The 26,001-nt window shown below is 40.1% G+C and overlaps 2 protein-coding genes across 6 annotated transcripts; both read left to right on the top strand.

Annotated features, from left to right (window-relative positions):
• The first annotated feature begins 7,743 nt into the window (after positions 1 to 7,743).
• dclk3 (doublecortin-like kinase 3) lies at positions 7,744 to 12,878 on the top strand. 4 transcript variants are annotated; one of them, XM_078954666.1, is made up of 8 exons: positions 7,744 to 7,950; positions 8,852 to 9,048; positions 9,190 to 9,321; positions 9,520 to 10,710; positions 11,547 to 11,679; positions 11,760 to 11,927; positions 12,015 to 12,200; positions 12,436 to 12,878. In XM_078954666.1, the coding sequence occupies exons 1-8, from the start codon at positions 7,884 to 7,886 to the stop codon at positions 12,456 to 12,458; spliced, it is 2,097 nt and encodes a 698-aa protein (XP_078810792.1). In that variant the 5' UTR covers positions 7,744 to 7,883; the 3' UTR covers positions 12,459 to 12,878. The 4 variants fall into 4 exon arrangements, with proteins under 4 accessions (XP_078810792.1, XP_011479504.1, XP_023816050.1 ...); XM_011481202.4 differs by having other exon boundaries at positions 12,015 to 12,878; XM_023960282.2 differs by having other exon boundaries at positions 7,752 to 7,950; positions 9,190 to 9,410; positions 12,015 to 12,878.
• A 2,329-nt stretch (positions 12,879 to 15,207) lies between these two features.
• On the top strand, positions 15,208 to 25,169 carry zftraf1 (zinc finger TRAF-type and ring finger containing 1). Of its 2 annotated transcripts, none has more exons than XM_078954671.1 (7): positions 15,208 to 15,803; positions 15,973 to 16,264; positions 17,384 to 17,478; positions 19,630 to 19,773; positions 20,635 to 20,846; positions 20,957 to 21,135; positions 23,504 to 25,169. In XM_078954671.1, exons 1-7 carry the CDS (start codon positions 15,766 to 15,768, stop codon positions 23,714 to 23,716), a joined length of 1,173 nt encoding a protein of 390 aa, XP_078810797.1. In that variant the 5' UTR covers positions 15,208 to 15,765; the 3' UTR covers positions 23,717 to 25,169. The 2 variants fall into 2 exon arrangements, with proteins under 2 accessions (XP_078810797.1, XP_011479505.1); XM_011481203.4 differs by having other exon boundaries at positions 15,550 to 15,684.
• The last annotated feature ends 832 nt before the right edge of the window (positions 25,170 to 26,001 follow it).

Below are 26,001 nucleotides of genomic sequence, written 5' to 3'. Positions count from 1 at the left end.
GTATTTTCTTAGGTTTCTAGAAAAGTTACTTGATGCCACAGAATTTAATCCAGAACAGAGGATTCGTTTGCTATGTCTTAGCTAAAAACATTTAAAGAAAGGCAGGACAGGAAAGCACTAAAAATTCTTCATAGGAGGCTAGATGAAGCATCACTGTGATTAAAAATAATTAGTGCGAACAAAGACAGATGAGGTCAGACAGGAATCACCATGGACTTTGATGTTTGTAGACGATATTGTGATTTGTAGTGAGAGGAGGGAACAGGTGGAGGAGAAGCTAGACAGGTGGAGGTTTGCCCTGGAAAGGAGAGGAATGATGGTTAGCCGCAGTAAGATGGAGTACATGTGTGTGAAGGAGAGGGACCCGAGAGGAAGAGTGAAGTTCCAAGCAGAAGAGATGAAAAATGTGGAGGAGTTGAAGCATCTAGGGTCAACAGTCCAGAGTAATGGAGGGTGTGGAAAAGAAGTGAATAAGTGAGTCCTGGCAAGTTAGAATGGGTGGAGAAAAATGTTGGGTGTGACAGATTAGTTTAAGCTCAAATGAAAGGAACGTTGTACAAAACTGTGGTGAGACCAGCCATGTTGTTACCCCTAAAGACAAACAGACAGAGGAAAAGACAGGAAGCTGAGCTGAAGATGCTTGGGTTCTCTTCAGGAATGAGTACTATTCCTGAACCTATCCACCTATCCATCCTGGTCATTCCCAAAGAGAGGGACAGCACATGTTAGAGGATGCAGAAGACAGGGTTAGATGGAGGAAGCTGATTTACTGTGGCAACCCCTTAAGGGAAAAGTCAAAAGGAAAATAAGAACAAATGAGTATACAGTACTTTGTTGTTTTAAACTATTTCATTTTTTCCATATTTCCACAAACATTTCAAAATTGCTAATGAAACCAACACATTGACATTTCAAAACACAACAACGTTAATTGAACATCAGACTACGTGGCTGTGTGTCCTTTGGTTTCTATTTCAATTGTAGTATACATTTTCAGGTTACTGGTGTCTTGAAAAATTCAATAAATTCATCTAAATGTACAAAAGGTTCAATCAGGGACATAGCTATGTTCCTCTGTAAATTCTTACTATAGCAGATGGGGAGGATTTACCTTAAATCAAGAATCTGCCTAAATAAACTAAAGGAATTTAACTTAACTTAAACATCTTAAGAATCCTAGAACACATGTTTATTATTCTGCAAACTGCAAGCCAATCCACCAAACATTAAGATGCTTTATTTGTATATTCACAGACAAACCCTATGATTTCAGACTTATTTCCTTTAGGGAAAGACTTTTGCTAAAATTTTTTCTAAAGAGTATTTAAAAAAAACTTGGATAAAATGCATGTATTACGGTCTACAGTTGGGTACCTTGACCTTGAGACTTGCAGTGTGAAACAGGTAAGTCTTGCTCTGTTTAAAGCTGCACCCTTAAAACTTCTCATTTAAACTTGTTTTATGTGCTTGATTTAGGTTGAAATATTAATGTGAAAAGAATGGCAGGGATTAAGCATGCGAATTTGTCACACTTTGCTGTTGGCAGTACTTTTCCAGGTGCTTGCAAGTGAATCCTGGTGTGTTATAAAGACAGAAGTGTTATCCAGAAAGACCAAACCAAAGAGTCAACATTGCTCTCCAAGATGCTCAAAGTCGTCCGGTTGTTTGATGTGCTGAAAGTAAAATAAAATGAAATGTTTAAAGACCCACTACTATCATTTTTAATCTATTTTAAAAGCTTTTCCAGTGGTCTTTTAATTATGATTATGCCATTTTTAGCCAAAAATCTATGTTGTTTTCTAAGACATAGTTTCTGAGCTTGAGGGAGCTTGTGGCCGGCCCAGCGTATTTTCTACGTCACAAATAGGGTCTTTTGCCAACAACCTTTTTTGTCTAGCCCTGATTCACAACAATTAGAGAAAATAAATACACAGAAATGCTATTTTGAGATTAATTTTGTTAATTTGTTAATTTTGTCCTCTATCATCAAAAATATGCCACAACAACATGTTTAAAACACCAAAAACATGATTTTCATCAGTGTGTCTTTAAGATCTATTGTCTTTGTTTTCTTGAGTCCTGAACGCAGGATAGCCAGATCCAGTAGGAAAAATATGTGTGATTTTCTTTTAAAATTCAGAATTGTTCCAAAAATTTTAAAAGGGTCATCTAGACTTTTAAGTTGAATGTCTTCAAATGGCCTTTTTTCAAACCTTTCAACTTCAAACCAACACTCTGAAGGCTGTAATAGACTGATAAACTCTTTCAGCATGTCAGAGAATATCTCATTTAAATAGTGTTCCTTATGGCCAGTGAAAAATGTACTTTGAGCTCGACCCTTCAGACCCAGACACTGATTCTGTGGCACAAATGTCCACTTACCCTGTCCCTGCCTGACCGTCTGATGAAATCGCCCCATCTGCAAATGCATGATCAGATGATTGCTCAAAGTTGTGTAACAACCAACCCGCATGAACTAGAATACCCATGTAAATGCACATTCAGACACCCACAAGCAGGAAAATGGGAAGCAGTTAATAGTAAAAATGGTTATATCACACGCTCTGTCCCAACAGCAGCAGAAAGCTGATCTGTGACGTGCAGGAGTTTGACTCTTGACACAAACAGGTGTGAGAAAGACTTGGAGAATCAAGGATGACTAAAGGAGGTGAAAGGTTCAAACCACTAGTCTATTTTTCTATTTCTTTTACTGCTGTCCTGTTATTCTAAATTCAGATGTGTTCACACATCCCGCATGGAGCATTTTCCTGAATCAATCTTTTGTTTTTTTTCTTGTGCATGCAGCAAGAAGAAACTGAAAGACAAAAAGAGGACTTCGTGGTTTAGGTGGAACAGCATTCAATATAAAGGGAACATGTTCCCAGGCTGTCAGATGTTGCGCAAATGTGTTTCCACATGCATGCAGGCAGGCGTGTGTTTGATGTTCTGGCAGTCCTGTGATATATTTTTGGTCCAGGATACCAGTTTAGACACAGCTCACATCATTTTTCTATTCCTGTCAAAAGGATATAAGCTCAAAGCACATTTGATTGCAACACCTAAACCCCAAAAATCTGTTTTTATTATGTCCATAAAGTCATCAGGTCTAAAGGAAAAAAGAAATAAATGGCCAAAAAAAAGTATTTCCATTTCAGTTTTTGATGATGCAATTTCTCAGCTGATTTATGTTGAGTCAGACTTATTTGATTTGAGCACACACAACAAAATCAATTTATCTGTGTGTAGACTGATACAGCCCCTATACTGTCCTGGCGAACCTTGCACAGCTTGTTTGGCTTTTACACAAAATAGGCTTTAGCATCTGTGTTCCACATTTATAGTTGACAAAGCTGCAAAAATCAAAAAGCTGCAGAGCAAAACCGAAAGCCAGATGTGTTACATCCCTGTGTAACACATCTGGTTGATAACATGTGTTTGTGTGACTTTTTCTTCATACACAGAGATAATGTGACAACAAAATTTAAATCAGAAAGGCAGCAGAAGGTTGAACAGCGACTGCACAAATAGTCAACTAAACTTTTATGGTATATTCACAAGTTGGCCTCTATTTATTGTTCATCACCATTAGTGATCATAAAAGTTGTAATTAATGGCTATTTTCTTTTTTTACAACCTATGAAGCTGAAGGCTGAAGTGCAAAAAGCATGCTACTCATTTACAACACTGTTGTAAATTGCAGGTTAATGGTCATTTATGGCGTTAAATGGCAAAAGTATGGTAAAATGTTAATGTCACTCAAATATTACTTAAGTTTATCTCCCCCTAAAGCCTGCAAAGACAGGACAAAAAGCATGTGTAAAGTTGGCTCCTCCCAGTTTATGGGAACAGCTGGAAAAACGCTTAAGTCTCAGGAAGAGTGTTTTCCTTTTTCAATACTCTCTGGATATTATTATAATATTTATTACTGTTGTGAGTTAATCATGCGTTTATGGCTTTGTTCTATAAATATGTAAAGATTTTCAACTTTGGTTGGAGAATCTATGGAGATTGTCTTATAAACTCTGCAACAGTAACACTTGTCTGGACAAAACAGCTCCCGTTTTTTAATGTCAACTTTTATGTGTGTTTACGCTTCATGCCGCATTAGCAAAAAAAGATTTAAGATTGTATGACTTGATTTGGCCTGTAAATCCTCCAGCGAGCCATCAACAAGCTTTACACGAGGCAGCGCAGACATACTGGCTCTGTTTTCATTTCTCCTGTGTGGAATGAGTCTTTTACACACACAACTGTTGGAGCAAACCATCATCCATGTGGAAATTTTGCCAAGTTAGATGGTTGCTTCCTGGTTATTTATGCCTGATAGCTTTAAATAAACCCAGAGCATCAGCCTCCTCTGCTGGTCGAAATCAGGCAATGAGATGTTCGTTGACAGCTGTGCCACATCGATATAGCAGCAGTGTTAAGGCATTGGTGCCATAAATCCCCATGACAAAAATTCATGTTATATTTTTTGTATATTATCCCTTAAATGTGTTTTTAACCCTTCATTTGAAAAAAAAAAAAACAGTTACACTGGGTTTTTAAATGACATTTAAGTTTATGTTTCTTTGTTTAAAGTTAGCATAAAGAACTTTTTTAAATTGAAGTACTGTAAGTCTGGAGACAGTTTAAGGAGGTTTCCTGATCCAATGTCAACGGAGTCTCCTTGGAGACCGAATCATGGGGGGACAGCGTATTTAAAGACTAACTGCAATAGGGACTGCATGTTTTCCAGTGTGTGTGTGTGTGTGTGGAGGGGGGTGACCAAAACACTGAATTCCACCAGTGAAACTATGGTTACTGACCCTGAGCTTGTCGCTGAAATTCTTCACAGAAAGCCTCTAAAAAAAAGTTTACATGCCCGTCGTTCAACTAGGTTGCTTTGGTAAATTTTCAATTTACTGAGGAAGAAATGAAAAAATAGCATGCACCCAAGGCTATCCAATTTGAAGCAAACACCACTTAGTTAAATCTGTTCAGGTTCTTTTCACCTAGTTGTCGGAAATGTGTTTATATTCAAATATGTTGGATATAGTAAAATGTAGTTTAAAAATCATTCAAATAGTTGAGAAAATGCACCAAGAAGATCAGACAACCAGTCTGGATCTATGATCTAATGAGAAACTGCACGAGAGATATTTGAAGACCCAGTCAGATGAAAATGGTGTTTTTTAGTTTTAGACCTGTTGGGCCATTTTTCTAATGATGAAGGACATGGAAGAAGAAAATTAAGCTTTAAATTGTATTTCTGAGTATTTCTTTATTCAAACTGTTGTGAATCAGGAGCAGATGAAAAAATGTTTGAAACTAAAGTGGGTGGGCCACAAGCGCCCTGCTCTGCTCCATTCTGATGCATCCACTTGTAGAAGATGAGATTCATACATGTCTTTTTTTTACTCGTTCAAGCTGGCATCTGGCTCTAAACTGAACGCCCAACATTTTTGTTGCATCAGTAATGTTAGGTTGGGGGTATGAGGGGCTGTGACAGTGGCAGGAGAGTGTGTAAACAGATAGCTCTCAGCAGCATTAAGGGAAAGGCTATGTGGGTTGCTCCATATAACGGTCTACCGACAACTCAGAGGTAAATTTTGAAAAAAGTCGCTATGCAGAAACTGTGTCCTAGAAAACTGTTTTTTTATTTGACCTAAAACGGCATTATCATGATAAAAAAAGACCACTGGGAATGTGTTTTATAATTGATCAAAAGATGACTGGAGTGAAAGTTAAATAAATTGAAACTACTTCCAATGAAAGTTAAGTAAAACTTAAGAGCGGATTTGCTTGGTAATATGTCTGTGTTCAGTTTTAGAGTGACCTTGGTGTGCACAATCTTCTGTTTAGCTGCTTTCAACACCCTAGTGTGTGTGTTCTCTTCATTAGCAGTGTGTGGACAGCTGGGGTTATTCCTTGAATTTGGCTTTTACATTTTTTCCGATCTTTTATCTACCGTACTCTTGATGAGAATAGTCACTTCAAGTGTCTGCCAGGTTTCAAGTGAAAAGTTAGTCCTTGACTTTTTTTTATTTGGCTACGCATTGTTTGCATAATCAAATGCCGATAATAAAAGTGAGTCTTCTTTTCACCACACCATTTTTTATGTAAACAAAATCAAGTAAAAAACTGTTTAAAGGGCTTAAAGACAACAACAGCTTCTAATCTGACTGTAAATTAGCCTTTAGTCGTGCTATTAATACAACAATAACGCTACATTGGATAATTTAAATTATTTTTTCTACTCAACTGTTTGTGTTCATCTAATCAAATTAAAATCTATGATTTTTTTCAGATTTCGTGCTTTATTAACACAAAAACTTTCATAAAAGGAAGTGACACTGTGAAATTGGGTTATTTATTGTTTTAAATGAAAAAAGCGATTAAAATGTTTTGTATCAACTATACTTTAATAAAATCTCGAAACATTTTAATTCAACTCCATAAAGATAATTTTGGTTTTCTTATTTGGACAATAACTGTATGTTCTTAAGATTTAATTTTATTTTGCTATAAATATGTTTCAAAAAACGGAATTTGCATGAATTCTTTTTTTAAAGTCATAATTGATTTTGATTTGATTTTATTGATTTATTTCAAGCATTGTAGTCAAAGCAATAAAGAATTTACACATATTTATCAAACTCATTACAGAAATGATGAAATGCATAGATTAAAAAGACAGAAAACAAAACAAAAATGTCACTTAAATCATATATGCTTAATTAAATACAGTGATAATTAACTGAGGTATAAGTAGAGTTTGATTAATTGCTTGAAAAGGAGTGGGAAGAAGCAAGCTTATATAATCCCACCCCTACTGAGTTCATTTATTTGATAGTTTAACAGTGTTTTTAAATCCGGTTCCAATCAGATAAGATTCTCTTCAAGTAACAAAATCCAGTGCCTAGAAATGATAGATGATCTTCAGAAAACATTCATTCATGATTTCAGTAAACAGTAACGATACCGATATGTAATAATAATTGATTATCATTAGAACACATGATAACATCAAACTAGTAATTATTGCTACACATTGCAGATCAAGTAAATAAAATCAATGGCTTATTGATTGTAATTCAAACGTTTCAGTAATCATTATTGCACATTACAATGTAACACTCATTGGTTGTAATCAAAAGAGCTTTGATTATTTCACCACACTCAAGTTCACACATGGATTTGGAATTATTCAAACACCTGTTGATCCTTAAATCCTCTTATCTTCATATCCTGAAATAAGAGTTTCTTTATACATTTTCTTGAATATTTAATAATTTAATTTATTTAATAATTCAGATTTGCATGAATCATTATATTATAATTTATTATAATTTAATAATCTAGGTGCATGAATTGCTTAAAGTTGTTTTTATTTAAAGAAAAAAAAACAACTTTAAGAGGATTAAACTAAAGAATAGAATAGAATAGAAAAGAATGGAAAAGAATAGAACATCATTTTTTACAGACTTGAAGACCAAATGTCAACACCATAAAAAATCTAAAAACAAATACAAAAAAATAAGCAAAATTAAACACAAGTAAAATAAAAATTATAAACTTAACAATTTAAGGGCTTAAAAAGGCTTACATACCAGTACCCTCAAAGTTATTTTATAAGCTAAATAAGCGGAAAACTAAGCGTTTCAAAGGCTTTTATTTTGAAATCACATAGTTACAATTTCCGGTCTCTTTCCCTTCTTTTTTAATACTGCCAACATGACGCATCTCCATGGCAACTTCTGTGGCTGCGCAGTCACCTCACAGCGCATGCCGTTATTTAGCCTAGAAGGTGGCAGCTGAGAGTTAGACTGTCGCAACTCGAAGGAGATTAAAAAGAAATTAAAGTTTTACATTTTTAGCAGTTTGGTATTTTACTTTTGAAAATGAGACCGTCACAAAAAGGTCGACATGGATATGAAACAGCAAAAATCGCTAAATGGAGAATGGAAGGTAAGTTTAATGAGAAATTAAGTTTGAAAAATGTTAATAAATGAAGACGTTATTCAGCTGAACCTACAAAAAAAGTTTGTTGACATTCATAAAAGCTGTGTTGAATACTATTTTAGCTAATACATTTCAATTAACTGTGATTTTACTTTAGATTTTTCAAAACAAAACTTTAGCTAAAATATGAACTATTGTGAAAATTATTCTGAAATGACAGCCCACTTTAACATACAGGCCTACTTGCACGCATTAGTCTGAATCATCACTTTTAACACTCAGCTGCTTCTTTATGAGATTTCAGAGGACGCAACATCAACTGCAACAACCTTTTGTGTGGCTGTGTGTGCATGGCTGCTACTGTCTGTGCGCCGAAAAACAGACAGTGGAGACACCGGAGCTCCAGTGTTTTGGTCTGCATTTGGAATCCAAACAAAACAAAAGGCCGAACAGAGAAGAAAACAACTCCAGCCATCAGCGTGGAACATCAATTTCCGTCTGAAAGTGCAACGTCAAAGATGCTGTGTGTCTCCAGTGCTTCATTAATCATGCAGACACAGCTGAGGCCTAATCAGTTCAAGCCACCTTTTGTTGTTGCGTGTGTGTGTGTGTGTAACAAATGTGTGTGTGATGTTGTCGTGACTTAAGGAAGCTTAAATAATTCAGGCAGTCGGGCAAGGTGATTGAAGAATCTCAAATGGCTCTGAGGCTGCACTCTGTGTGATGGAAAAGGCTCAAATCTGATCAGGCGGATTTGCTTACGTACTCACGCACATCATGACTAGCCGGTGTTGTGTTACTTATTAGTTTTGCTTTTGCGGAAACCTTTTTATTTGTTACAGTCACTTTCACCAATCCAGCTTTTGTTTATTTTGTCTTTGATTTTTTATTTTTTTTTCATATCTAGGACCTCTTTTCCCGTTGCTGAAGCATCCTGGTGGGGCTTCCCAGCCATGGCCGATACACCTGCACCCTGCAGAACACATCCACAGACCTCTAATCCCCCTTCCTCGCGCCCTCTTTCACACCCGTTATGCTGAGGAGAGTGCAGAACGCCCTCACTTGGTCACTGTTGTCCGCCCATGCCAAACTGCACTAAGAAAGGTGTGTCCTTTTTGCGACCAGTTACATTTACTCCCTAAAATGAACTGTAAAAAAATGCAACAAGTGGACAAGCTTGCAAAACAATGGAGTGACCCTGATTGTGAATTTTTTTGTTTGTTTTGTTTTCTCCTCTTTTGAAAGGTAACGGTGCTGCTCAACCGAAGAGCTGTGGTGTCATTTGAACAGCTGCTGCTTGATATTTCAGAGGCTTTGGGGTTTCCTCGCTGGCACGGGGCCCGAATCACACGCTTGTATACAACACACGCACAAGAGGTGGGACCCAGTCACAATCACTTAAAGGTGGAAGCAACATCCTTTGAAGGGCCCAGTTTCAGGCAGAGATGGTCACAAACAGCTTTGAGGTTGCATCCTTTCAGGGATTCCTTGATGGATATCCGACAGAACACTTTATGGTTAATTAAACTGCACTGGTCCATCATAAATAGGTTTTTTGTCTTTTTTCCGGAACAGGTGAAGGCTGTTTGTGATTTCTTCCGTGGTGAAGCAGCCTTCCTGGCTCTTGGTAAGGCCCGACCCGAGCTGAGCAGCCTGCGGGAGGCTTTGGAGGAGCTGTTTCCAGAACACCCAAACTATCGTGCCCACGCACTGAAAACCTGGGAGCGGAAACTCCACCCGTCTCCAAATAGAGCAACCAAGGCCGACAGTGGATACAGTGAGGGGACAGATGGCAGTGGGGCTAATCAAGAGGCGCACCAAAGCACACATACGCATGTCAAGAACCTTAATCGCCACACATGTCAAAATGCAGACACACCAGAGAAGCGTAATCTCGACTCTCAGAAATCCTTTAAAAAAGTTTCTTGCGGAAAACCTGCTCCTCTTCCCAACCACCTGCAGAGACTGCGGGTGAAGGGTGGAGAAAAAGGGCCGAAACCATCTCTCATTGGTCCTTTCAGAAATGAAGATGGTCTGAGAGATGCTGGCATACCTTCAGGCAAGCTGTGTGAAAACTGCACTTCAAGGAGAGCAGAGCTTCAAGCTCCAACAGGGATCAACAAATCTTTAGGGATGGTCCCACTTCCACCCGTGTCCAGGAAGCAAAAGGGAAGTTCCCACACAAAGCAGGAAGCTAAAAATGTGGACGTGGGCTCCAACCCCTCACCTCCCGTGGCTGTCAACCGAGATGATGAGAAGAGCTTGACAAACAGTCAAACTCCAGCTCCTCTTGTGGATGCAGCAGACTCACAGAGGAGGAAAGCTGCGTCTCTTCCCTCCGAGCGCAGCTCCGTCACTCTGTCAGACATTGAGCGTGTCTACGAGTTTGGACGGGTCATTGGGGACGGTAACTTTGCTGTGGTGCGTGAGTGCCGCCGCCGTGACGGTGGAGAACTTCTGGCTTTGAAGATAGTAGAACGTTCCAAGCTTGTTGGTCGAGAGCACATGATGCAGAATGAGCTGAGCCTCTTGGGGAGTCTGTGCCACCCCCGTATAGTGCGACTGTTTACTCACCATCACACACGCACACACTCGTACCTCGTGATGGAGTTGGTGAGTGGGGGGGACCTGTTTGAAGCCATCAGCGACAGAGGAAAGTTTCCAGAGGCAGAAGCAGGACTGATAGTGTCAGACGTGAGTGAAGCTCTGGAGTACATCCACAGGAAAAGCATCGTCCACAGAGACCTCAAACCTGAAAACTTACTGGTGGGTTCACCACAAAAGGATGGGAAAATGACTTTTAGTACAATTCAAATATAAAAATGCTTTGTTGATTCCAAAAGAAGAAAAATGTAGCAGAATTACTATTTTGGAAGAAGAGGGTGAAAATACAGGAGGGAGAGTCAGGAAAAAAATCAAGAATTTGGAAAAAAATAAGAAAAAATAAAAGTTGATAGATAGATAGATGATAGATAGATAGATAGATAGATAGATAGATAGATAGATAGATAGATAGATAGATAGATAGATAGATAGATAGATAGATAGATAGATAGATAGATAGATAGATAGATAGATAGATAGATAGATAGATAGATAGATAGATAGATATTCACTGTCATTTTGCATTAACAACCTAAATTTAGCACACAGTTCAGCCAATTAGAGGCACAAAGTTCCTCTTTTTTGCTGCCCCCTAAAAATAATCTATAACTCTTTTTCGTGTCTTGTTGACTCTATGATGAAAAAACTTTACTTCCACTTCCTGTTTACAATTTTACAATTGAAATTGAAACATTTCAAAATATGATACAGATTCATCAAATATATGAAGAGATTTATTTTTCAAGCCATTTCGCATAGTTTTTCTGAGTAATAAACACGCTTTTTTTATTAGTTGTTTTTAATGAAATTTTTGTGTAACTTCCCCTTTTGTTCAGTTCAAGTAACTACTGGTAGTTTACAAATCTGTTTCTCATGGCAATAACGTTTATTTTGGATTGGAAAATTGACACATGCATCAACAACGGTTAAATCAGAGATTAAATCAAGGTGTGAAATTAAATCAAATTGATTGACAGTTGACTGTTTCTGTCTCTTAGATAGAGCGTGTTGCTGCCAGTGTTTGCCGGCTGAAGCTGGGAGACTTTGGCCTTGCCATGGTTGTGACTGAACCAGTCTTCACCATATGTGGCACGCCCACATACGTAGCACCAGAGATCCTCCATGAGACAGGTGATGCACCTGCAGGGTTCCTCTGCCCTACATGTCAATTGCATTTTCTCATTCTGTTTGGTTGTGGTTTTACCCATCAGGATATGGCGTTGCTGTGGACGTTTGGGCTCTGGGTGTGATTCTTTTTGTCCTGCTGTGTGGCTTCCCACCGTTTCGTAGTCGGGAACGAGACCAAGAAGAGCTCTTCAAGCTGATAAAGCAAGCACAGCTTCACTTCCCTTCTCCCTACTGGGACTCCATCTCAGAGGGTGAGATTGATAGAAAACATGCAGCAAGCGGGCACTAATGTCACACACACCTGTGTGAACAAATATTTTCTTTCTCTTTGTGCACAGAAGCTAAAAGTCTTGTCAGATGTTTGCTTGAAGTGGACCCCACATTGAGGCTGACCGCAGAACAAACTCTACAGCATCCGTGGGTGAAAGCAATGGCATCTGTTTGCATGCAGAGGGCGCTCACTGACAGAAATCAGAGGAAACTGCAAAATGCAGGAGCAAAAATCAAGGATAATTCAGAAGAACTGCTGACTGACAAAACAGAGCAACACTGTGGAAGTAAAGAGAAAGTCACTCTCAGGAGGAAAACTCAACTGTCAATGAGAGAAAGCGATGATAACTCCCCGGATCTGAACCTTCAATCCAGATCATTTGATCATAACAAAACTAGTGAATCCATTAATCAATCGATGAATAATCTGATTTTTCAGTCAAAGCAGAACAGTCATCAAAGGTCACCAAACAGATCACCAACTCAAACCACCGAAGATTGCAAAGATTTGACAGAAACTTAAACTCCCCACAGGGACATTACTTTCAAATTTTTGATTAGCGGTTGAATCCTTAAAATTACTTTTAGATCATGTAATTTTACTCCAGAGACCTAATCAATGCCGCTTGTGATTTAGTTAGTCCTGCAATCAGAAATGTATGATGGAATGTCGTTTTTTAACGTATGTTTTTGTTTGGATCATAGGTTGGTTGTTCTGTCTCTTCTTTGTTGTTTTTAATACTTTTTTTAGGTGAGTCATTTTTGAAGATGATATATTGTGTAAAATATTTAGCTATTTTGACTAATACTGCAAAAAAGTTATTTTTTGTATAATCTTAAAGTTGAATCTTTAACATTTATCATACCATTTTAGTATTTTGCCATAAAACATTTAACCCAAGTAAATTATTAAATATCATACTGCAAAATCTTAGCTTTTTGCTCATACCATATTCAGTTTTTTTGTTTTTTTTTACTTGTCCTGTCCAACAGCTGAGCAGACATACAGGAGCAGACATACAGGAGCCTCTTGTGTTGGACATGTAACAGTAAAATATACACATACACACATACATGTAACAGTAAAATATACACACAAGGTGTATATTTGAATAAACCCCTTTTGTAATTCGGGTTAAACTTTATTTATACTGATTACATTTGCATCCTTTTTTTTTGTTGGACCAGGCGGATCCAACAGGGGGTAAGGGCATAGAAGAATGAGGGAAAAGGAGAGTTAAAGAAACCTGGAGGAGGACTACATAAGTGGGCGGGGGGGGGGGAGGGGGGGGGTTACAATCATTAAGCAACAAGATGCTGCAGGACAATCATCATTACTATCTAGTGAAAATGTTTGTCAAAAGGGGCGGGGTTTGTCCACACATTTCAATCTATCACACATACTATTGTGCAAAGGGGAGCTGACACCTGTACTCAGGTGGGTGTTTATGTTCTGCTGAGGTGGATGATGGAACGCTAAAAGAGGGAGAGTGCCCGGCCGTCCACACACCAAGCCCCCCGCCGAAGCGGTAGCCAGGGCCCCCCAGACAGTGGCATGGTATAGCAGATAGAGGGAATCCGCCCGCCGGGCTGTCCAGTCAGCCATCCGAGGCTAGCAGGACCGCTGCAGGGGCCCCCAACGCCAGAGAGCAGGGGGGCACAAGAGCACGGAGAGTACAGGCCCCAGCCACATGTCCAAGATGCTATTAAAACTGAGAGGGTAGGGGCCCAATTCCATGCAGCAACCATGGGAGGAGGCCCACTGCCAAGTAGCATTGCAGGTTGACTCCCCCTCCCATTTCCCTAATAAGTGGTTGTAAGAGGAAGGAGGGTATGTCGGGGACAGCTGGCAGACTGACCCCGATTGGTGAATCAACTGCCCCCCCCGCCCCCCCTTAGAATTGGGCCGAATCGCAAGGAGAGCCAATCCCCCGGGCCGAACACCCCCTACTCCACAAAAAGAGAGAGAAGCCAAGAGATAGCTGGCCCCAGGGGCAAGCCCAGGCCCACATTCAGTTTGCAAACAAACCACCAAAAATTGGTTCGACCGTTTATGACTGTGAAGATTTTGCAATAAATAAGTCAACATGAACTCAAATAAAAGTTCTGGATACACTTTTGTCTGCATTTCTAAAGGGGTTCTGGCTCAGTTTTTTTCCCTCACTGCCCAGATAAGGTATATCTTTCGTTCCACTGAGAGTGGTTAATCCGGTCCCTGCCACTGCAGACAGCTGACACAGGACCCCTCCCTGCCCAAAGCACATTGACCCTTCCTCCAAGCCCATCCATTTTGTACCCCTCTCAGCACTTGTGGCTCTCAAACCGCAGGACTGTGGCATTAATAGCGCAACAAAGAATCAATAGCAATAGGAAGTGGCAGAATGAGGAAGGCATCTCTTGATCCCTCTGTTATAACTGAGTGTCTACACACACCACGTCAGGGGCCATTTAAAACTAGCTGAACCGCATTTAGAGATTGAAGCAGAAGAGTCATAAATGTGCAATCAACGTACCAGAGCACAATGTGTAGGACTAGCCCCAACCACTTGTTACTTATTTCAAACCATCATTTAAAAGCAGGAAAAAATGGGTTTGTTGAGGAAAACGTGTGCTATGTACAGAAATGTAATCTAGGGCATGGTTCCCCCCACCAGGGATGGGGTAGGGGACAGTTCAAATAAATCATAACAAATAATAACAGTCATTTAAATAGTTGACATTACCTAACTCCAAAATATTTGTCTCATAGGGTTTTTGGAGGCCTAAAAAGCTATCTAAACACATTTAGTTAGTTGTCTGTAAGCCAATCATTCAGTCAGTTGATAAAAATAAAACCATAAATGAGTTTTATGTCATGTGAAATTGGTCAAATGTGCCCAAAGTGTCGAAAGTCAAACTTCAGAGAACAGTCAGATTAATGTAAATAGGACGATAAGGACTTTTTTTTTCAATTGAAGACAACATTTTCCAAATAGTTTTAATTCTTGGAAAAATAGATTATGCAATAAAAATAAAAGAAAAAATAGTACATCATGAGATGGGTACCAGAATTCTTAAAACATTCCACATTTTTTTGGGGGAAAAAAGAGGACAAATGTCTCCTAAGCTAGTTATCCAGTGGTCCAACCCCAGTTCCCGTGCCTTCAACTAAATGTGTCGCATATCAGGTTTTAGTCAAGTGGTGCCATCCGCTGACCTGCAGGCTCTCACGACGCATGCGCACTTCACGGTCTTTAAATACCCGAGTCACCCCTCCACAACAAAACAATCTGCTGTCAGCCAGTCTACAGCTTAATCCAACTAGTCACTGGCGCTTAAAACATTCTGTGGCTAGCTAGGGATATGATTTACTTTTGAATACTTTTATTAGAGGACACCTTCGAAGTGACCCTAAAACTGTTCAGAGTCGGGTCGGGAGAGAGACGGACTGAAAAGCAGAAAGAAAAGAAAAACAAAGATGGCTGTGTAGCCAGAGAAACGAGTCCCAACAGAGCTGTCTCTAGCTTTAATCACCGACAAGTCCCGTGAGTCTCGTGGATAGTCCGTCGTTACTAGCGGGGATGTAGGGAGCGCAGCCGATGGTGCTGATTGTCGTTAGCCGCTGTCATTGCTAGTAGCCGCATCGAGAGGGGCGAGCGCAGCTGAGCGAGTCCGGGTTGTTTTTGTTCTGTTCGGGCACCGGGAGAAGACTGCCGTGTCTGTGTCAACAGTGCTAGCCGCATATCTGCTAGCCTCCGTGTAAGTCAACAACAAAACGAGTCGCCGGGAAAATCTTGTCATGATTGCACAGTGCGAAATGAACTTATTATTAGACATCAAATGAAATTCAAGTTGGTGTGTGTTCGGTTGCATCATCGGTAAGTCGCATTCCTTCCTAACAACCAGCTTCCGCCGCGTTAGCCTAGCTTACGTTAGCCCGCTGTCAGCTGACCATTAGCTCGACAGGTTGTACGCTAGCCCCTAGCTAACGGGCTAATACTTTGGGTTGGCCGAGGCAGGTACATAACAAACATTTTACACGTTCAGCGCCATGTCTTCACTGGAAGAGAGGGACGTGGGCGTTGCGGCCGCCCCTGGCTCCTCCTCGGCCGGCCTGGGGGTCGGGGCCGTGGGGGCAGCGGTGGAGGCTGTCGCCGGGGTAGCAGCCATGCAAGAGGATGTGGGGATACGGCGAGAGGGGCCCGAGCCTGACCCCGACGCGCCACCCAAGAAGAGGGTGAGAATACAGGAGGGAGAGTCAGGAAAGCTGGAGGAGAGACTGTACTCAGTGCTGTGCTGCACCGTGTGCCTAGACTTGCCCAAGGCGTCTGTTTATCAGGTAAACGTGGCGACAATCACTCCCACCCACCACCTATATATTTAAGCTCAAGCGAAACATTAGCAAATACCTCATAACAGAACACCACCCCTATGCCCAAACCCCAACCTGCAACCTGTTGAATGTTTGGCCAAAACAATTGTTTTCAGTGATATTTGACCCAACTGTTTTAAAAAGGTGACTCAAATGTGACCCTTGAGACTCAGAGGTCAATTAGAGCCACTTGTGCTGACTCATGTGTATACAAGATTCCCCTTAGATCACCCTCAGGATCAGCCAGAGGCCCAAAATGTAGAAAAAAGCCTGAACTGGATTCGGTCAGTACAGTCTGTGGAAATCTGACGTAACGTTTATATTAAAAAAAACTTACCAATTCACCACACTCTTTCCTATGTTTAAAACCAAAAGAATAAGCACTCATGAAGACTGATAACATATCTCCCTGTTATTCTTTGAACAGGTTAATAGTATTCACACGAAGCATTAATATAAAACTACATCACATGTTTTGAAAGTAAACGGCTAGTTTTGCTGATACTTCACGTCTGGGCTGACTTCTGGCTCAAAACTGTACGGCTGGATAGCTCCAATACTGCTCGCCATTTTTGTTTGACCTTTATGTTAGGTTGGGGGCGTGAGGGGCTGTAAGCTAGCAGGACTCCACTTTAACAGTCCCGCCCACAACTTGGAGGTGAATGCCGCTTTGCAGAGAGTGTGTCCTAGAAAACAACACATTTTTTTTTAAAATTTTGGCTGAAAACGGCATGATCGTAATTGAAAGATCACTCGGAACACTTTTACAATCTATCAAAAGATGGTCGGAGTGGGACTTTAAGTACATGAGTTTGCACAATTTTGTTTTTGTGCCCCTGAAATAGAACCTTTTATATGTTTTGTCTTAGAATCATTGTGCAATCATTTGAATGTTTTTTGTTTTAGACATGATGGCAAACAATTCAAAATATATTAGGAGTCTGAACTCATTTCTGTGGATTTGATTGTTTACCAGCTGATTCATGACATAAAGCTTTGGCACATTAGCGTCTACTCTTTCCACTTTAACTGTCTCAGTAACGACAGTTTTCAATAAAGCACTTTTGATGGGCTTTTTTTATACAGTGTACCAATGGACACTTGATGTGTGCTGGCTGTTTTATTCACCTCCTGGCTGATTCCCGTCTAAAGGAGGAACAGGCCACGTGTCCAAACTGCAGGTAGACCAAGTTCTTTGTAGTAAAAAAAAACCAACAGGGACAGTAAAGCTTCAAAGTGATAAAAAAGTGAGCACAAAATGCAAAGTAAGCAACATAGTCCATGCTTAACAAATAGAGTAATTTCAGTCTTGCTCAATATATGTTTTGGGGTGGATGAGGAAAAATGGAATGTAGGTGTGGAATGCTATGCTGCAATTGACATCTTTCCACATTAAATATTTGTTTTTGTGAAATATTTCATTTTTCTTGGTAAAATTTTGAATGGATTTTGAAATAAAAAGTCATAGGTGATAACATTTTATGTTATTTATCTTTATGGTTTTAAAAAAGGCTCAGAAGCATCTCTTCCAAGTTGTCCCTCTTAAAAAGACGAAAGAGTTCTGTAATGTTCATCATGGATACATCTCAGCTGTGAGAGACGGAATGGAAAACAAAAGTCAAAGCATTGTTTGATTTTCTAAAGAATTTCTTTGTATAATGGTGCAGAAAATAAGTATTTGGTCATTAACAAAGCTTAACTGCAATTCTTTGTAATGCCTCTCTGGTTATCAATGACAGATGTCATATGTTTCCTGTGGGTTTTTACCAGGTTTCCTCACATTGTAGCTGCCATTTTATTCTTCCATGTGGATGTTCTCAATAACTGTGATGTTGTGGGGCTGTTGCTGGGCAACAGAGGCTTTTAACTTCCTTCACAGATTCTCGTTAAGATTGAGATCCTGAGACTGGATAGACCACTTCAGATGAGAACCTTGAAATTCTCTTTACGTAGCCACTCCTTTGTTGCTCAGATGATGCGTTTGGGATCATTTACATGTAGGAAGATCCAGACCTCTTTCATCCTCAGTGCTCTCACGGATGGAAGGAAGGAAGTTTCAGTCCACAATATTACATTACATACATATACGTATATAGTCGTCCTGTGTCCTTAACAGAAAAGCAGCTCCAAACTCTGATACTTCTGCCCCCATGCTTAACACAGTCTGGAGTTCTAGGGATGTAACTCAGCATTCTTCTCCCTACAAACACAGCAAGTGGCATTTATACCAAAGAATAGCATCTTGACATTCTCCATTTAGATGGTCTCTAGACGGGTCTGGACATATTCTGGTTAAAGCAGGGGAACCTTTGGAGCTCTGCAGAATTGAATTCCTCTAGAATGTAGTGTGTTACCAAAGTAGCCTTTGTAACTGTGGTCAAAGCTCTCAAGTTGACTGCGTAGTTCCTGATTGTCCTCAAGATTACATGTTCCCACCAGGTGAGATCTTCTTCCATTTTCTAATATTTGTTCCAACAGGAAATCTCTTCTCACCAAGCTGCTTACTTGTTGTAGACCGGTTCATCCCAGCCTTTTTCAGACGAACGATTTTGTCTATGGTGTCCTTAGACAGCTCTTTGGTCCCAGTGTGGGTGGTGAGGTTGCAATCTGATTGTTTAACCCTTGTGCTATCTTAGATGACCCCCCCCTTGTATTGACATATTCTTCCTACCATGACAAAGGTGGATAAAGGTGGAAAGATTTCATGTAATCCATGGACACCAGTGAAGATCACAAATCATTGAAGAAAAAAGGTTCAGAGCACTGTCTAGTGGGTCTAGATGACCCAACTCCCAATGGTAAAGTGCCTAGGATAGCACAAGGGTTACGGGTTTTTGTTTTTTTACAGAAAAAAAGTTCAAACTAGTAAAATTAAGACAGGTAACGAGTGGAAGACAGAAGATATTCTTAAAGAAGAAACAAATCTGTGAAGGGCAGAAGTTTAAATAATTTCCTGGAGATAAATACTTATTTTGTGCACAAATATGCAAATAATACTTAAAATCAGAAAAGGGGATTCCCTGGATTATTTGTTTACATTTTCTCCCAGTTTAAGTGCATCTATAATGAACATTACAGACTTGTCTCATCTTTTTTAATACTACAACTTGGAGAATCGATGACTTTTTTGCTCCTCTACAGTTATTTGACGAGGCCTTTGTGACAATGTGACAAATATCGGTTTGCTTTTTTCTTTTGAACCTTTTTCTTAGTTCCTGGCATATGCTCACATTTAAGTTGTAGCACCACCTACAGATGACATTTCACGAGATCTCCTCTGAATGTTGTCCATAATTAACTGCTGTGACTTACGGTTCTGTGTGTTTGTGTAGATGCGAGATCAGTAAGAACCTGTGCTGCAGGAACCTGGCGGTGGAGAAGGCTGTCAGTGAGCTTCCCACAGATTGCACCTTCTGCTTAAAACAGTTCCCGCGCTCCAGCCTGGAGAGACACCAGAAGGAGGAATGCCAAGACAGGTTTACCACACACTTTCGAAAAAACATAAAAAAAAAAATGCTTTTTCTGTGAGATGCTGGAAGTGAGAAAAGAAAAACCCAAAAATAGTTGCAAACACTTTCCATAAAATTTAAAAGTTTAAAAAAAACTTTCTAATGAACAACCACAAGGAAGCAGAATACAAACCACCACATATCATGTGATTACCATATTGTGTGCCTGTAGAGAAAACCCACACATGAAGGGGGGGGGTCAAACTCGACGGCACCACATGAAGTTAATTTGGGAGTTACGAGGGAGCATGTGATCAGCCGCCTCCGAGGGAAGAAAAAACGCCCGCTAAATGTGATTACAGGCCGTGAATTAGTCATATGTGATGCTCGAGCCTTGTGTGAAATCCATTGGGGTTGTTTCCATAGCAACAAGTGACCTCTCTTAAGAGAGCGGGCCTTGCCGGTGTTGCTATGACAGCAGTCATGGCAGACACTAGGTGTTTTTTTTTTTGTGTGTGTCTGGTTAGGCAGAAAATGTTACGGGTGTCTTAAGAGGAGGTAGTGGGGATGCTGGTAATTACAGGTGTTTTAGCCGCGAGTCCTGTAGGAATGTGAAAAGAGCAAATTACATAGATGTGGGTTTAGTTACGCTTTGCTTCACTGCAGCAGCTAAATGATACATTTCAGATTGTAATTTTCTCACGTTTTAATTAAAAGCTTTTCTCACTGTAGCTGATATGAATCTGTGTGAGGCTGACAGAACTTCTTTTAGCACATGACTTGGTTGACGTATACTGATATTACTTTTTAGACTTTTGTCCCAAACTATCTTTATAAAGTATTTTATTAAGTATTTCTCTGATTTCCTCCTCTTTTTTGTGTTACCAGGGTGACTCAGTGCAAGTACAAGCGCATTGGCTGTCCGTGGCAGGGTCCGTTTCATGAGTTGCCAGCACACGAAAGCGAATGTTCTCATCCGACTAAGACGGGTACTGAGCTGATGGGAATTCTGGGAGAAATGGACCAGAGCCACCGCAGAGACACACAGCTCTACAACAGCATCTTCGGCCTCCTTTGCTATGAGAAAATCGGATTTACAGGTATAAAGAAACGAAAGAGCGTCACCATTTAGCACTCCACTTCTTTTATTTTGAGTGTTTTTTATTTTATTTTATTTATTCTCTGCTTTGTCTGTTGTGTGTCCATTTAGAGGTGCAGTTCAGGCCGTACCGCACTGATGACTTCATTACTCGTCTGTACTACGAGACGCCGCGTTTCACCGTTCTCAACCAGACATGGGTGCTGAAGGCCCGAGTTAACGATTCCGAACGCAACCCCAACCTGTCCTGCAAACGCACCCTCTCTTTCCAGCTCATCCTGAAGAGCAAGGTACACTCACTCCTCCCTTCCTGGATCTGCCTCGAGGTTTCCACGTCTGCAGTATTTCAGTTCAGGTCTGCAACCTGAGGCTCCAGAGCTTTTCCCTTCATTGTGGCTGTTTGGCTTTAAGGAAAATGCGAACAGTTTGAATAAATATGAAATTAGTTACTTAAGTTAAACATGTATTTTGATCTACGCTGCACAAAAGCATTTAGTTGTCGTCATAACAATAGAAAATCCCATGTTTGATTTGGTTTTTTGCATTTTTTAAATAAATCTGCTGCAGCAGGAGGATCAGTACCTTATTTTGAGAGGAATTTTTATTTGCTGCTGTCAAAATGAAGAAGTCAAATTTGTTATTTATAGAAAAATATTGTGTCCTCACTTTTATATTTCAATGACTGTACATTTTTTAAATGAACAGCTTAATGGCCAAATCAACATAAATGAAGGGTATTTTTATAAAAGGTTAAATCCAGCTCTCGCTGGATTTAGTGGACCAAACGGCTCTTTTAGCGTTAAAGGTTGCAGGCCCATTGTTTAGGTAACTTTGTCAAATTTGAAACAAAAAAAGGTTCTTCAAATTCACTGGGATTGATTAAAATGAAAACTGAATCCTTTAAACACATCTCACAATGTTTTGGTCATTTTGAAAGGTTTAGGAGTCTACAGAAAACCTTCCTTCAGAAATCATGACGTTTCATGGGAATATATTGTTTCTTTGCCTTCAAACCTTTTTCACTTGGCTGGAAAATATAAGGACAAGTAGGAAAGGACAGCAAAAAAAAGCTAAAAACAAAGACTGAAATGGGGAAAAAAGCAAGAAAAATTAGCTTTTTGTGTAATTCAAGCTCCATCGTATTGTCTCCTGTCATGTTCAGGTATTTTTTTTTACACTCTTCATCGTCACCTGACACAGAGAGAAACGAGTAGCAGCCCGTGCTCTACCTTCTCCTCCCTGAGAGAGAAAGATAAGATGGACCCATCCTTCCTTCTGCCCCATTCTTCTCCTGAGACCATTTTTAGCACCTTGAGAAATGGTCTTAGTTCTGACACAGGCCCTAAAATAGCCTTTCCCTTAAGAGAGGCAGGACTGATGATGGTCCTGGGGAGCAGTAGAGGAGAGTTCTCCTCACAGGTTTGGTTTTATGAATGTCTGGCACTTCAAGAAATGTAATTTTCTCACAAATGCAAAAAGAAACGTGTTCCTATCCACTCATTCCCCTAACCTGCTTCCTTAACCCTCCAGTTTAGGAGAGATGAACAATCACAACTGCCACTTAAGGGTCAACAGTGAACCTGTACAAAACATTGAACACAAAAAAACTGCAACATCAAGCTTAAATATGTACTGTATTTGTACGTCACTGCAAATACTTTGTACATTCATAGATTTATAATTGTGTCCATAATAAGTTCCGCCCACTTTCCATTTTCGTATTTGGAGACCAAAATGTCATTTGGAGAACCAAATGTTGTCATTCTTCAAAAAGCCCAACTTTACACTGAAACGTACATCTTGGCCTGGTCTCAGAAATATGTTTTATGGTTTTAATTTATAATAAGGACATTTTTGAGGGAGTGACTTAAATAAAAAAACACTCAAAGGTTCCATGTGTCTGTTTTTAAGAAGGTGGACTCCTTGTGTTTTAGAAAATTACGATCAATACGCTTGACTTGCTTTACATTTGTGTTGTAATCTCTGTTCTAACCAACAACATTTTTATAAATATTTTGAATTCAAAATCAATCAAACTTTATTTTTGGAGCATTTAACAATAGCAGCTGCTGCACCAAAGAACATTCCTGTCATGAAAGTGTTAAAATAACTGAAAAAACATAACCAAAAATATAAATATAAAACAAAAAAGAGCAGAAAGAGACACGCTGTCACTCACTTACTCCATTTTGATGTGAAAAAAACAGCAGCATCACTGGCAAACCAGTAGACCGTAGTAGTAGTAGAACAAATAATGGTTCAACAAAATTATAATACAGTTTTCCCTCGTTTATCGCAGGCGTTATGTTCTAAAAATAACCTGCAATTACAGTTTGTAGATGCACACTCTTGTTTAAACTCTTAAAGTTCAAACCTTCGTAGAAAAATAAGTCCAATATTATCAAATAAAAGAAAGATCTGATTGCGATCAGAGATGTATGTAGATTTGGAAAACTTTGTGTAGAGGAGGCACGGAAGAGATTGATGGTGTTTTACAGCCAATCAAGACGAAAGAAGAGTAAAAAAGCACAAATCACACTGAAAATAATGCTCAGAAATAGGCCATCCCTGTTGGACTGTTGTAAGTCAAGGACCCGGTGTCTTTGGTTGGCTGGAGTCTGTGGGACTGAATGTGTCCATGCTGATGCATGTGTGCAGGTGAATTCTGCGCTGGAGTGCTCCTTCCTGCTGCTGAAGGGTCCGTACGACGACGTGCGGATCAAACCGGTCATCTACCACCACTCCTTCAGCAACGACACCAACGAGACGGACTACGTCCCCCTGCCCATCTCTGACTCTGTGGAGTGCAACAAACTGCTGGCCGCCAAAAACATCAACCTGCGCCTGTTCATTTTCCAAGTTCAAAAATAAAGAAAAAAGTAAAGAGGAAAAGAGGCAGAAGATGAAAAAGTGAAGGAAAGGTGGTGATCGCCGGCGAGGGTCAAAGAGCAGACGTAATGATTAAAGAGAGACACCACTGAACCATTAATACCTCTACACACACACACACACACACACACACAGCACTAATTACACATACCTCCTTATACAGATTATGACACCCCTTGCTCGGGAAAGCTGTGAGTTGCTATGGAGATGAGATGGGTAGGGCTTAGCTGGATGGAGAGGCGAGGCAGGTGCAGGATGGGGGTTGGCGGATGGGTCGGCACTCATCTGTGGTTTTGTGCCTGACCTTTCACCTCTGACACTCCCAGCCAAAGGTAGCACAGACCAACCAGAGCAGGGTTTTCTGTTGTGCACGTCTGTGTGTGCTCGTGAGCGTCTGAAGTGGGACCCCGGCTCGGCTTTTTGTCGACACATTCCAAAGATGCACAATAATGTGAAGGACTCTACACAACCGTTCTTTGGGTGTATGACTGGACTAGCAGGGCATGCACATGTGGGCCCCCCACCCCCTAATTCTCACTGGACGCCTCAGCTCCCCCCCGGTTATGACTAAAAAGCATCCGTCAACCTTCCTTTTGTTTTTTTCATTTTTACTCCGAAGAACAGAAGGTGCATGTGCATTTCAGGTCTGCAGCTTCTTCCTAAACTAACTTTATTTTATTAAGTATCTGTGAGATTTGCTCATCTTAGTTGGGTTTTACAGTGTGGTTGGTGTGTGTGTATATTTTTTTAGTAGAACGCCTCCAAACTATCTCATTTGCTTTATTCATTCATTTATTTATTTTTTACCCAACAATCTTTTTCATTTTAACCCCCAACAGTCCTGTTATCATTTAACCCACGTGTTTATTAGTTTTTCCTGAAAAAGCAATTATTTGCCCCATAAAGTTTTCTTTTAGTTTGGGCTCAATCCCTTCAGAACATTGGGGGGGGTTGTTTTTATCCAATCCTCTTGTTTTCAACGTTTTTGCTTCCTTCTTGCAATTGGGTTTCATCCGATTAACAGAGAGTAACCAAAAAACGAACATAGTATTTTAATAAAGGGGGGGACTTTAGCCAGCAAGTAAAACTTTTCCCCAACTTCACAGTCTCATTGCTGATCTGGATTTCTTCAGCGCTCTGATGGCCCTCCGAAAGAAAAATATTTTTAGTTGCGAGTGCAGAGATGTCAGTCAGGGAATGGTATTGGTAGGGGTAGAGGGGTACCTTACCATGGACACATTAGTGTTTGAACAGAAACACGGTGAGGTTACTTAAATAGATCCTACTGTTAGGCAGACAGAGCTTTCTCTCCTCCTGACCTCTCTTTCCTGTATTTCTGTGTTTTAATGCTTCGTCGTTACGCCAGTGGACTCACTTGCTCACTCATCTCACGATGGCTGTACATGTGCCTTTGATTAAAGAACATGGAACCTCCGCCGCTGCTGCCGCCGCTCCGCTTCTTGTGTGTCGAGCACGCTCTGTGCGTTCTTTATCCAGTGCTGCGGTTATGAAGACCTAAATTTAATTTGAAAGGCTTGCGTGGGCGGCGGGAAACGTTTCATTGAGTTTGATGGGAAGACTATGAATCATTTTGGGTGCAAAATGAAAATACAGAGCAATGCTCCGGTTTGGGGGGGGTGAATGTATGTAGGGGGGTGTTTTGCTGGGGGTGTGAAAGGTTAGCTGAAGGAAAAGTGTCTGTAAGAAATCTTACAATTATTTCTTTAGAATCAAATCTGTTTTAGTAAATATTAAGCAGAAAATGTAAACCATATTCAAAGATAGATATGATTTCAGTTTTGTTTTAACATTAAGATGCCATTATCTCCACTTTCTGATCAGAAAGGAATTTTTGATGCAAATTATGTCAAATATGTCATTTAGGTTTTTAAAAGTTAAAGTAAATTTGACTCGGGTGTGCTTAGTGTAACCCAACAAAAAAAAAACTATGCAGAATTGCCAGTTTCTACCAAATTACATGTTTTCTTAGTGTTAGGATTAAGATTAGTAGCATGTTACCCTTGTGCTATCCTAGATGACCCAACTCACAATGTTAAAGTGCCTAGGATAGCACAAGGGTTACCATTGGGAGTTGGGTCATCTAGACCCCACTAGACAGTGCGCTAAACCTTTTTTCTTCAATGATTTGTGATCTTCACTGGTGTCCATGGATTACATGAAATCTTTCCACCTTTATCCACCTTTGTCATGGTAGGGAGAACACGTCAATGTAAGGGTGGGGTCATCTGGACCCCATAGGATAGCAC

The sequence above is a fragment of the Oryzias latipes genome, chromosome 11 (genome assembly GCF_053564925.1).
Source record: "Oryzias latipes strain Hd-rR chromosome 11, Olatipes_Hd-rR_3.1".
In the NCBI taxonomy this organism is placed as follows: Eukaryota; Metazoa; Chordata; class Actinopteri; order Beloniformes; family Adrianichthyidae; genus Oryzias; species Oryzias latipes.
The sequence above is the reverse complement of the archived record's forward strand: the minus strand, read 5'-3'. Positions and strand labels throughout refer to the sequence as shown.